The sequence below is a fragment of the Aquarana catesbeiana genome, linkage group LG12, assembly GCF_042186555.1.
Source record: "Aquarana catesbeiana isolate 2022-GZ linkage group LG12, ASM4218655v1, whole genome shotgun sequence".
In the NCBI taxonomy this organism is placed as follows: Eukaryota; Metazoa; Chordata; class Amphibia; order Anura; family Ranidae; genus Aquarana; species Aquarana catesbeiana.
This window is the reverse complement of record NC_133335.1, coordinates 150,351,871-150,365,874: the sequence shown is the minus strand read 5'-3', so window position 1 is coordinate 150,365,874 and position 14,004 is coordinate 150,351,871. Positions and strand designations below refer to the sequence as shown.

Genomic DNA, 14,004 nt, shown 5'->3' with positions numbered 1-14,004 from the left:
GCCATCACTGCCCTAGAGCCTCTGGTTCTTGGGGTATTTGAACCTCTTCTACCCCTTTTGCAAAGCAACAAGGTGGAGGTATCACAAAATGAACACTGACTGCTGAGCGATGTAGTCCGGCTACCAAATGCCCAGTCTGGTGTTACCTTAGTAAATGCTGCCTAGGAGAATGCCTGTGTCCCACCTTACATGCGACCGTCAGCTCTGTGTGCCTCCAAAGGCTTAGTGCACCTGTAACTTGTGCCTTTAATAGCCTGCAGCCAGCACCTGTGGGCGTCTAAGCACGCTGGACGCTGTGCTAACGCCCAGCCCCCCCCCCTTCGTTTTTCGAAAACCGCACGCTTCCAGCGCGAGCCGACCCTCCGGGACAGCATGGAGGGAAAGCTGGGGGAGGGGAGAGGAAGGAGAGTGGCCGGTAGTGATGGGGCCTGCACGTGGCAATGGCGGCGGCAAAAGTGCGGTGTACAACCGCCTCTACAGACCACCAGCGGCCTCCCCCTAGTCTGGGGGGAGATATCCCTGAGGAGAGCCCCCATCCCATCCTACCTTGAGCTGGCCTGAGGAGCTTGTGCAGCGTCAACACTTGAGACAGACATCAGCATGAGAAGGTATGTGCTCTTGGCAGCCCCCGATGGTGACAATAGGCATAGCATGCATTTACCTTAAAGGAGAAAACCTACTAGAATTAAAAAATTCTGTGGAATCTCCCTTACCTTATCCAGCCGCAGGGTTCTGTTATACAGACCCAATCTTCACCTCTCACGGTGGGCTCCGTTTGAAAAAACCTTCAGAGACTGGGGCCCCTACGAATAGGGGGATCCACAGTTCTGGGCCTGTAAAGCACCCGGCCAGAAATAAGGATAGAAAACCATTTTCTGATATGCGGGGTCCAGCTCTCTAAAAAGAGGAAGCGTTACAGGTAAAACCTCGTTTCTTCGGACACGAGGCCCGGGTACCATCCAATTCGGCCTAGAAAAGGACACTTTGAGATGGATCCGGTTCGCCTGGCTTGCCCCAGTATAGGATATCGGATATTCCCTTTGGAGCTCAGCACAGGACATCTTTACACGTCCATCACCTAAGACACTGGCGTAAAAACTGAGGTATCCCTGTGAGGGGAGGGATTATATAGGGGGTTGAACTTCCTGGTTAGGGTGTGCCAGTGTCCAATCACCTAGTGATAACTATATAACCCATCAGTTATTACTGAGGCTCTGTGTCCCGTGATGTTCCAGAAAGAAATGTTGTTTGAACTGCACCTGACCTCAAAAATAAGAAGCCATTTGTAAAAATTAATTTAGCAATGCACAGAGGTGAAAAAAAAAACAATTTTAATAAAGTCCTTAATGTAAAACTATAAATGACAGTAGCTTAGGAGCTCAAGCAGAAATCTACACATACAATTTAATGCGTGAATGAGGATTCCTGATTCCTTCTCCCCCTTTACCCCTAAATCATTCCATTCAACGTTTTGAAGAAAAGGTCTAAAAAGGGGTACAAAGTTCCCCTGTGTTCTATTTTTGGAAAGCCCATAGTGCTCATGTAAATATATTTTCACATATTAAATGTTTATTTAAAGTGTCTTAAACTGTAATGTCTTATTTTTTGATTCTGCTAGGAAGATTACCCCATCTCTATTGATCCTGGTGACCACTGTGTTTTATATAGGAAGTAAAGAAAAGGTCTTAAAAAAATTTGAGTTGTCACAGGAGCAGGAGGTGAGGAAAATGTTCCAGTGATCACACCTATTCCGTTGATAACTGTCTAAGAGTTCCCTGCTCTTACTTGCATCTCTAGGGAAACCTCCCCAAAAGAACAGACAGCAAAAAAGAAACCTGACAGGAGTACTACACCTTCCATGCTCTATTCAAAACTATAAAAAATAAAAAAAAAAGTTGGGGGCATGGCCGACCATAGATGGCTGAAGACGTGTGCTGCTGAGCTTCATGACCGCCCAAAGCTAACAGGCTATCTCTAAAAAGTATGTCTACACACAGCTCTTGATTTGCTGAATCCACAGAGCTACAACGGGGCACGATTCAGCAGTACCTGCTCTGCACATCTCAGTTAGAACCCCGTACTCCCAAGGACAAGATGGCGCCCGCTCGGAACACAGGGAAGAGCATGCCTCCTCCCTCCGCTCAGGCGGCGACAGACAGCAGTGAGTTATCGGATGATCCCCCCCTATTGTCTCGCTCCCTGACACAGATCCAGTGGGCATGACCCCTCAGGCCTCAGGAGGATCTTCCAGATCTTAGGCCTCTGCCCTCCCGTCGGCCTTCCGGGCAGAGTTTGAGTCCTGGGGCGGTCAAAATGGAGACCTCGCTCCACAAGGTCCTCCATGCCCTCCAACAGCAAGTCTCAACTACTGGGACCGCAGTGTCTGCCCTGACACTCAAAATGACCAGTGGACTTTGACAGTTCTGAAATCCATCTCCACCTCTTTCGCAACACTCTATATGTGTTGCATGGTCCGCCCGCTGCTGGACCAGATATGCCAAGCCGGAGCAACTTACACCTGGGGTCATCCTTTCAGTATTAAGGTGACCAGGGCTGACCATAAATTTGTCCTATCTGACCCAGATCAACTCCCACCCTTCTTCCTCTTTCTGGAGCAGGACCCAAATTGATGTACCGAACTGGATGGATCCACCAGATGACCGCACCAGGGTGCAAGTACGTGACCCTCTCCCACAACGCTGTAGGCATCTGAGGTACAGATCACATTCTATGGGCCCTAGTGTGCGTCGGTTTACCTCACCGGAAGATTAGGACAGCTCTGGGTTGCTACATGAAGCCAAATCAACACTCCTCATATACCCAGCACCAGTCAAGTTCACTGCACACTTCTTGTTTCCTGGACAGGTTTGTGTTTGGACCCCTTTATTTTTTGTTTTTGCGTTTTCCTTTTTTTATTGCTGCTGTTTTCATCCGGATGTGTTACCGTGGGCGATGAAATGACCAGCCCCCAACTCAAATGCCTCACGAGCATATGGTGCAACAAATATCGGGTCTCCTCCCTGCCCTTTGCTGGTGTGCTGTACCTAGCTGGGATCTGAATATGCAGTCCTTGAGCTTCCAATATACTTTACTGCACTTGCCCAATCTGTATGCGTTTGGCAGAGATGTCCGACCTGGATACAGGCGGAGGGGCCAATGGATGGACTTGCTGGGTCCATGGTCTCTTGCCAATGTCCACGTGGGCTTCTATAGCTCCCCATTTACGGTGTCTCCTACGCCGCCTAGTTTCACTTTAAGATGTTAAGCTATTCTTTTACGGATTTCAGTATTGTTACTCAGGTTTATGTTTCCAGGGTTCCTGTTGGAGTTTATGGATAACATATGTTGAAAATGAATACCTCCCCCCCATGGTGTTACTTCATGCATAGAAAATTCCTCTGTGAAGGGGTGAGGGTGATCCTAATCAAGAATATTTGCCCACACAGACCGCCACCCTCCTTCTCAAATGATCCGCTGTGTGTTCTACAGTTTAAATGCCTTACTATATTGATGTGCCTCAACTAAGCTATCTGTGCCTGTTATGCTACTGGGCTCACTGCTCAGATTCTCCATCTCGACCTCCCACTCTCAATAGGCTTGGCACGAACTGTGCCTAATTACGTGATTTTTCACATGGTGTCCCAGTCCTTGCGGACCCCTTAGAGTTTGTTAGGCTCCTTATTTAGGTGTCCCCCTACCAAATTTTTATCCTGGTATATCTCTGCCAGCTTATTAGTTTCCCCTTCCCTTCCCCACCCCTCTTTCTGCTGTCTATAATCTGATTTTCTCTTTCCCATTCAACTATGGCCCACACAGTGATATCTCGTCCTCACCTGAAATTTTGCTCTTACAATGTAAATGGCCTCAATGTTGCATCCAAAAGAGGGCAAATCCTCTACCACATGCATAAACAGGTCAATGTGTTGGAAACTCATTTCCATTCTAATTTCACCCCTTCCTGCTCCAACAGATACTTTAACAGATGTTCCACAGTACAAACCCCTCTCAAAAAACTAAAGGTGTTTCTGTTGCCTTCCACAAAACACTTCCGATTGAGCTGACAGACCAGCTCTCTGACCCTCAGGGAAGGTATGTGTTGTTAGTAAATTCCGTACCCCATAAAGAGAACTTCATGATCGCCAACCTCTACCTACCGAATACTAATCAAATAACGTTTGCTCTGCGGTATATGAGGATCTTGTCAGACTTCGCAGAAGGTAAACTAATCTTAGGTGGGGATTTTAATACCCCCTTGGATCCGCTCCTAGACTCATCAACCTCTCCCTCATCCATCTCCTTTACTAAGCTGAGGGCCTTCAAACGGGCTATTTACGACCTCCGTCTAATCGTCATTTGGTGGGTTCGGTTTCCAAAAAAAATTGCAACTATACTCATTTTTAACAGTTCCATCACTCATAGTCATATCAACTATTTTCTCATTGATCATAGCCGTTTGGATTGGTCACCCGAATGTGAGATAGACCCTATGGTTTGGTGTGACCACTCACCTATCTATCTCTGACACTATCGGCCCCTCCCACTCCGGTGAAGGAATGGACATGGCGGCTGAATGATTAATTCCTTACGAACTCTGACTGTTCCCAAAAGTTTTCAGAAACCATTTATTTCTTTACAGATCATGCCTTGGACACTACCCCACTACCCTTACAGTGGGAGGCACTTAAAGCTGTCCTGGAAAGGAACCTTTATTCAGATAGGGTCCCGCTTGAGAAAGGAACGATCGGCCGCAGTAATGTCTGCAATGCAAAAGCTTTGAGATCTTGAAACCCATCATAAACGAGCCCCCACATTGGTGATCCTTAGCACTTTTAAAGGCGTTTTTTATTCATTTGAAATGCGAGTTGTATATATGTGGAGTTGTGTGTGCAATTAAAATTTTTTTAAATGGTAATCAAACGATTGCATGCCTTATACCTTATATTCAGGCCCCATCTGGGGAAACGATCAGTGAGCCCTCCAAGATAACGCACACATTGAGAGATTTCTACCAATCACTATTTAACCCATCGCCTGGCATTTTGTCTAGTCCCTCCCCCACCCCTGTGACTGATAGACAGTCTTAGATTGCAGAAACAGCGCTTCCTACATTGGACGGCGATACTGTAGAAGAGCTGGAGCAGGTAATTACTGCAGACGAGGTCATAGGAGCGATATCGGCCACCCCATCCGGGAAAAGCCCGGGGGTCCCGATGGCTTCACTCTTAAATTCTATAAAATATTTGCTTCCCTACTGACCCCCTTCTTAACTAAGGTGTTCAACTCCTTATCAGAAAGCTCAGCGTTTCCTCCATAAACGCTTGAAGCCCACATTGCCATTATGCCAAAACCAGATAAGGACCCAACTTTGTGTACAAATTATAGGCCCATATCATTAATTGGCGTAGAGTTAAAAATATATGCCAAAATTCTAGCCAATAGAATGCAGCCGCTGCTACCCACCACCTCATACACCTGGTTTTGTAAGTGGTCGCAAGGCAAGGGACAACACCCTGAAAACCCTGCTTCTTACTGACTATGCCCACGCCCATGATGTCCCTATATGCCTTTTGACGGTCGATGCGGAAAAAGCATTTGATTGGGTCGACTGGCAATTCCTCCAGTTGTCTCTAATGCAGATAGGTCTGGCCCCCAATATGCTATCCCGAATGATGTCCCTCTACTCCTCTCCATCCGCTAGAATTTGGGTGAATGGATCATGGTCCCCCACATTCTCTATCCACAATGGGACACGGCAAGGCTATCCTCTGTTTCCCCTTCTCTATGTCCTTGCCATGGAACACCTGGCAATTGCTTTGCGCAATAACCCACCATTTCAGGTATCTCAGTAGGCCCCACTCACTCCAAACTGGCTCTCTTTGACGATGACCTACTAATGTTTGTGACCCAACCCCATCTATCCCTACCACCCATAATGCAGGAATTCAAGAGGTTTGGGAAGCTGAGCAACGTCAAAGTGAATCATACCAAGTCAGAAATCCTGAATATTTCACTGTCCCAAGAGGTCCTCCGCCAAGTCTCCACTAAGTTTCCCTTTAAAACAGGCTCCGCTTCCATCCGTTACCTCAGAATCCAAGTGCCCACAGACGGGTCCCAATTGTTCTCCATGAACTTCCTTCCCCTTCTGATAAGAACCAAGATGGATCTCTCAAACTACACGAAGAAATGCCTGTCATGGCTAGGCAGGGTGAATGCTCTAAAAATGGACGTTCTCCCTCAGTTTCTATATTTGTTCAAGACAATTCCTATTTACATACCCTCCTCGTTCTTTAAGAAGCTCCGCCAACTGTTTTCCTCCTTTATCTGAAGGGGGGCTGGGCCACGGATACGCTATGAAACTCTATCGCTCCACAAAATTTGAGGTGGAGCTGGCGCTCCAGATGCCTCTATATATTATAGAGCAGCAGTGCTCATGTGTATACTTGACTGGTTTCACCATTCCTCCACCAAATTATGGGTACAAATAGAGAGCCATCTAAATCCCATAGATCTCCACGCTTTGCTGTGGACGCCCGCTGAATTCCTGAAAGGAGGGATATACCCCTTGGCAATATCACCCAACAAACAATACAAATTTGGACCCAACTTAATTCCTCCAAGGCCTCATCCCCACTAAAGGGACCCATGACGCCTCTGTTTGGGACTCTGGCTTTGCACCGGCCCTGCAGGGGTTGAGATTTGGACCTTGGTGTAAAGAGGACCACAGACTACTTGCCCAAGTCCTTCGTTCAGACTCTTCTCTAAATATGGACGTTCCCTCCGGCCCATCCCCTCATACTTAGACGCATTGGCTGCAGCGGCAACAAGTGATATCCTACATTCGTACCTTCCCATCTTTGCCCAATATACTTACTGATTTAACAGAATTGGAGAACATGTTGCTTCAGGTTCGATCCCCCTACGCATGTGGTCTCCCAACTCTACTCTCTCATACATATGGTTTTCAATTCCGAACTCCCCCCATGCACACATGCCTGGAAGGTAGATTTGGGTCATTCCATTTCACCCGTTGACTGGCAAAAGTGCTTCATTCTGACTCACAAAATATCCCTAGCCTCCAAGGCTCAAGAAAAAGGGTTCAAGTTGTTGACCCGTTGGTAAAGATGCCCCTCCACTTTACACTGGATAAACTCGACGCTCCCGGATACCTGCTGGTGTTGCTCGCCAACCAGGGGAACTTTACTCCACATTTGGTGAGAATGACCCCCTGTGCGGAAGTTCTGGCAAATGATCCTCGACCTGTACTGCAGACCCATGGCGACCGCAATTACACCCTCTCCTGAAGTAGTTCTGTTATCTATGCTCCTTGGACCACTTAAATCTGTCAAAACAGATGTTCTGCGCCACTTTCTGGCAGCAGCTAGAACGGTTCTACCCAAGTCAACAAGCATGCCTTTCCTGGGAGATTGGGCAATTGAAGTGGACCGAATTTATAGTTTGGAACGACTCTTGTCATAGGAATCAGGTAAAGAGGAGCAATTCTCCAAGACCTGGACCTCATGGTCTATGTTTCGGTATTCCTCGGAATTTATTTCATGGGCTGCTGAGGATTCTACCAACGTAACTGACTAGCCTAAGTGGAATGTCTACCTTTCAATATCTACCTACCATACTGTCTTTTCCCCCCTATTTCCACCTTCTTTCCCTCCTCTATTTTTTACATGTTGAAGTGCTACACGAACACCCTAATCATAATCTCTAGTCTTGCCAGACAGAAAATATGCGATTCACAGTGTTTCTCCATACGAGAAATTTCATTTAGCACAATACCACAAGCCTTAACAAGTTTGTAATGCGTGGGCACCGCTCGTTGAGTGAATAGTGGTGCTCACGACCCTTAATATGTCATGTTAGATGATATAGCTTCATAGGCCTATGTACCCAACTACTTCTGTTGATGCTAACGAATTCTCTATACCCTAAGAATATATGATACTAAACATGTAATGTTCTTTATATCTATGTATTATTGAATGATTTGTGTACTGTACACATTTCTTCTCTCAATAAAAAAAGATTGAACTAAAAAAACAAACAAAAAAAAAAAGTTTGGGTTTTACATATACTTTATGATGGTGTATTTTTAAAGCCAGAGATGGGCTTTAAAGAAATACAGTGTTGCCACCTCCCCACCTGCTGACTGGACAGTAAAGTATAACACACTAAAAATTCAACAACCCAGCTCCCTCTGCTCTCCTTACCTCTTAGCATGTTCTCTGTCAACACATGTATACGCAGCAGAGCCTGATTGGCTCCTAGAGCTGCCCCTGATATCAAGACATATTTAGATACTTCTATTGGTTGTATGTAAAAATACCTTACTTAAATGCATTAGATGTGTTTATATCTGCATTGAATGTAATTGTTAAAACTGAACATGTAATAAATACAAGCATGATAACGTATAGAATAAAAAAAATAATATATGAATAAAATTTCACCCAAGCCATTAAAAGTTTTGCATGAAAATATAAACATTCAGCAATGACTGTGTTATACAACATACCGTTGTTTTGCTATCTCCAGATCCTTTTTGTGACTTTTTAGAGCCTCATCCATTTGCCCCATGTCCATCTGAGCAGCCCCTATGCAACTATGTAGATTCCCAATTATCTCCTGCTTATTAGGCATGTCATCTTTCCAGCTTTTAATGTTCTTTAGGACTTGCTGTGCCTTTTTGTAGCTTCCCTCTGCATCTCCTTTGGAGAGTACTAGAAGAAGATCCAAAATATGGTAAGTTATATACGGTCAATAAACCATAGTTAACCTTCATGTTCAACAACGACCTTGATTTACGCCAGTGGTAGTAATATATATTACACAAAGTTGGGAAAAAAGACCAAGCGTCTTACAACAAAGGCACTTATAGAAAGTAGAAGGTTGGAAAATTGACAACGGAACTGCTGAAAGAGAGTAGAAAGGGCTCTGTGGCCATCTCACAGTTTGGACATTCTGGAGTCCCAGAACAGCTTACTTGAAGACTTTATTTAGAAAAAATAATTAGACAAGTCTTGGAGTGGCTGTCAAACAATATTATATGTCTATATATCTATATAATACATATGTACATACACAAGTCAATCTCTTCCATGCTGTTAAGGAGGTATTGGTGGGGATCAGATGGTTTGGCCCGTTGTTTTTTCCACTTCTGCTGCAATATTCTGCGGTCCCTCTCACGTGCATAGATAGGTTTTTGCTGCCTCCAGAACTCTGTGCGTGTGTCCAGGTAGGTGATTGCATTCATTATCAGGTCTTGCAGCTTCAACCCACTTCGAGTATTTCCTTTCACCAGGCCTATGACAATTAAAATGAAAATTTAAATATGAATTATTAGCATACATTCACCAGCTTTTACAGTTAGATTAAGCACATTTCTATCATCAGATCCAAGTCTTCCTATATCTGGTGTTTCTTTGGAAACAAGCATGCTAGTTCTCTAGATCTCTATAAAAGATGTATACAGGTAAATCACTACTTCTTGCTGCTTTGCTGACTAGGCGTATGTAGAACACAAAAAATACTGTGTACAATTCATGGTAACTCTCTATTTTAGCAAAGAGGTACTGTAATGAGAATTAATGGTTTAGTCCGCCCAAAACAGATATTTCAGTTTTTTGTAGATGATGGGGAGTTAAAATCACCCATCATCGTCTGATGACTTTTATGCTTTATTTACTGGGTCTGTATGCCTGCCGTGGATATTATGATGGTTCTTGCTCTCCCTGATGGATTTTTAATTTTCCAGGCAGATAGGCAGAGTGATCTCACTGTTGGAGTGTACAAAATATATTTATAAAAAATAGGGGCTGACTCAACCACCAGATTCCAGCTCATATAATATATATATATATATATATATATATATATATATATATATATATATATATATATATATATATATATATATATATATATATATATATATATATATATATATAAACTTTATATCCACCATAAAGACCAAGAGATGCATGCTTACAAGTGTCAGAACAAGGTTAAGAACAAGTGTCAGAACAAGGTTAATAGAGGACATATATACAAGATCCTAGGAAGCCTTCTACTGTACTTCTCCATGACATTTTGATTACATAAGTTGATGACAACCTTCATCCTTTAGCAGTGTCTCCAGATACTCCATATCATTGTATATTTCTCCCAGTAGCTGACGTGTAGTCTTTTGACTTTTCGAAGGGTCTGCTTTCTTCTGCTGTTTGGGGTCTTTTTTGGGAACCTTTGTTGGTGCTTTTTGTTTAGCCTTTTTGCTCTGTAACACACAAAAAGCAAAACAGCAATTTGTTGTGATAATGTCTAACAGTTTTCAGACAGTACACTTTTTTTTTCCAAATTGTTTACTGAATTTTTGAAATTTTTCAAAGCAAGAAAATAAATAGAGAATTACAAGAATTCAGATGCAACATTTGTAAGCTTCTAACAATAATGGAGTACATATAGATATGCTAAACTAAACATGTAGTTAGTGCCCAAGAACAAAAGGAGCATCTCAATATCATACAAGTAATATGTATTATTAGGTCTACAATAATTTAGTGATGTCGGATATTTTACCAACATTTCCGTACACCCCAAGGGGAACAAGCTGTGTCCGGGTGTGGGTATGTCCTTACAATCGTGCTTATGCCATTTTTTTCTGATTATTTGAAGAAACTGTATTATCTTAATATTTAATTGAATTTTCATTAGAATTTTGACTCTGTAAACAAATCATTTTTGAAGGATGTTTCTACAACCTAGGGGTATGAGGTTCCTATTAGTGGGGTGCAGATGGGTCATGGAAAAGAGAAAGATATATCCAATAAATCTTGTTTAATTATTCAAGGGGTGTGGTCTCTGTGTAGAGCAGTGTTTCTCAACCGGGGTTCCGCAGAAACCTAGTCCCCAGGGGTTCCGCCGCAATTCAACATTGTGGCGGATGTATATCCGCCCAATGTTGTTTCCATTGTTCCCAATGCGCGCTGACACTGAGTACTGTCACCGTGCATTGATACCTGATGCCTTCTCTGTAGTTCCGGCTAAGAGAACTCAGAAGGCGGGGTCAAGAGGAATGCAGAGAGTCTGAGCGGGAGTTCTGAAATTGCAGAGCATGAAGCCAAGAATGCAGACTGTGGAGGCAGGGAGCCGTGAAGGGAACCGAGATTGTGCTCCATTTTTTGAAAAATGGGAGCCATGATAAAAGACCAAGGAGGTGGGGAGCACAGAGAGGGAGTTGTGACAAGAGCCGAGAATGAAGGCAGGAAGCACCAGACCAGAAGGTGAGATTCTGTCTGTACGGTAGCAGTGCTGCATACTATGGAGGGGGAGCAGAAAAAAGGAGCACATGGCTCGATTGGAATGCGAGTCCTTATGTACAGAAAGGATAAATGTAGACTGCAGGGGGGGGGTGGGGGGGGGTGGAGGAGCAGAGAACGGAGAACAGGAGGCAACATCCTATATGTATATATGGCAGCACTGAATGCAGACTGCAGAGAACAGGAGCACACGGTTGGATCAGCCCTATATGTAGCAGGAGGTGAGATTATAATAGCTTTATGTTATGCCATAATTGTACATAATGGTATTATAGTCGCACCTCCTGCTACATTCAGGCTGATCCAGCTGTGTGCCCCCATACTCTGCTCCCCCTTCTGCAGTCTGCATTCAGCCACTACCATACACAGGATCTCACCTCCTGCAACAATCAGCCATGTGCTCCCACTGTCAGCACTCCTCCTGGCACCACCCTCACAGGTTCAGAGGAGTTGGAACTTAAGAGGAAGCACCAGGTATCGATGCGCATTGAAAACAACATTGGTATCGTGCATTTTTTCTGCACAGAAATATGCAACATGTATGCATTTTTATGCAGAGAAAGATACTCAAATGACACCAACATTATGGTGTGAACAGCACATAGAGAGCATGTCTCCGGATGTGGACAAGACCAAAGTATTCTATGCAGGTCAAATCTGCACAATTTTCCCATCAATTATGCATGTATGTTGTTAACAAGGCCCAACTGTTCCCGTAGTCTGCTGTCTTATTTATGGATCACAATATTTGGGAGTTTTGTTCAAGTTCAGCAAGACCTCGTTCACAGCATATGTGCAAAGAAACTGATGAAAAATATGCATAGAAAATTTTGGGCTTGTTCTAATGTAGGTCTCTGCAAGGACATAAATAAAACAATTGATTTTGATGTCCCCTGTTCACACTATAATGTTGGTGTCAGGCAAGTTCTAATATTTATTTTAATATTTAAAGCTATTTCTACAATAATTGTGGTTATATCTACAGCTCGCTAATCAGATCCAATATTCCACGAGCTGTAGATCTGCAATTTTTTTTTAGGGGTTCCCCGAGATTTCAAACTTTTCGCCAAGGGTTCCTCCACAGTAAAAAGGTTGAGAAACACTGGTGTAGAGTTTGAGTAGTGGATCCAACAAGTCCATGTTTTACTGAATTTGGAGGGGTTGTCTCATATGTATCAGCTCTTCCATTTCAGCTGTTTGGTAACCATAGCGTATCCAATCTGAAATTGATGGTGGGGTAGAAGAGTTCCATTTCAGTGGGATGCATCTTTTAGCTGCGTTTACAAGATGTAGAGCCACGGATTTGTGGTATAAGGATTGTGGAAGGGATGTGTGGTGTAAAAGGTATTGTGCAGGTGTAAAGTCTAGTGTATAGGTGGTAATCTTTGTTATATTTTCGTGTATTTCCTTCCAGAAGGGTTGTACTTTCGAACGTCCACCAAATATGTAACAGGGTACCACGTTCATTTCCACATCTCCAGCAAAGAGGTGAGGATGATGTGGGAGAAAATTTGCTTAATTGGATGGGTGTAAGATACCAACTCGCCAGGAGTTTATATCCGGATTCTTGGATTGTGGTATTCACTGAGCCTTTGTGGATGTTATGTAGCATGTGATCCCAGTCTTCTTCTGTAAGGTTGATGTTAAGATTTTGTTCCCATTTTAGACATGGTCCGCTAGTTTTCAACTCTTGGTTGGAAAATAGTAAAAGCATACATGAAGGACACTATATGTGTTTGTGGTAGACAGTACACTTCTATGTATATGAAGATCAGTATGAATCTTTCTCTAGTGTACTTTCTTATGTTAATAGCTTAGTTCAACCTAAATTTAAAGTTAAACTAACATTTTTTTTACATCCCTCAGAAAGATTGTGGTGAAATATCTGAGTTTGAGTCTGGGTTTGCATACATGCTGTGGCCTTTAGGAGAGGGTCCCACTTTTCCTGTCTTTATTTTTTCTTGAATGCAACTATTTTTTCCTGAGTATGCAACTGGAGGAGCTGGAACATGCAAAAGTGTAATGTATATCCAAAACTCATATGTGGACATGAGCTTCTGCTTTGCTCAAATGTAAATGTATAAAATGTACACAGCTCTTGCTGTGCCCTTTGCCATAATAGCCAATAAGAACCCATAATACTCTGGGGATACAAACACTAATCTTAAAACACTAATATAAAGATGAAAAGAGGGCACAGCCCATTAACATTTCCCTTTCAAGAATGCAGAATTATTCAGTAGACCTAGAGAGACATAGTAAAAAAAAATGATCATCTGTAATCCTCGATAACAGATTTCAGAATAACAGTATTTTTGTGTTCATGGTAAAATTATTTTCTTAAAGTCTTTTAAAAAAGGGACACAGAAATATATGTTATAATTCTTACACGTTTGGGTTATACTGCTGCCTACAGGAGTAATTGACACCAGCAACAATAACGCTGTTGGCCAGCACAGGACAACCCACAACCATAATGCCTCAGTTGTGTACAGGAGCGTATCATGAAATTAGTGGGCGCGTGTGCAAAATCAAAAAAGTGAGCCCAGAGGACGGCTGGGAAAAAAAATGTGCGCCATGGCAAAAAGTGGGCATGGTTTAAATTATGCTAAATATGGTGCGTGGCTTAAAGGAGGCTTGGTTAAATAGTGTCTGAGATGACTTACATAGTACAGAATGT

General features: G+C 43.2%; 1 protein-coding gene across 2 annotated transcripts in view; it reads right to left on the bottom strand.

Moving 5' to 3' along the window:
- The window catches only part of ODAD4 (outer dynein arm docking complex subunit 4), a 151,385-nt gene that overhangs the window by 50,209 nt on the left and 87,172 nt on the right, over window positions 1–14,004 (bottom strand). For both annotated transcript variants that reach the window (XM_073607557.1, XM_073607556.1), the window contains exons 5-7: window positions 10,123–10,282; window positions 9,091–9,312; window positions 8,525–8,729 (exon numbers count right to left, since the gene is read on the bottom strand). In XM_073607557.1, the coding sequence (XP_073463658.1) occupies window positions 8,525–8,729; window positions 9,091–9,312; window positions 10,123–10,282 (587 nt within the window). The remainder of the gene's footprint in view (window positions 1–8,524; window positions 8,730–9,090; window positions 9,313–10,122; window positions 10,283–14,004) is intronic.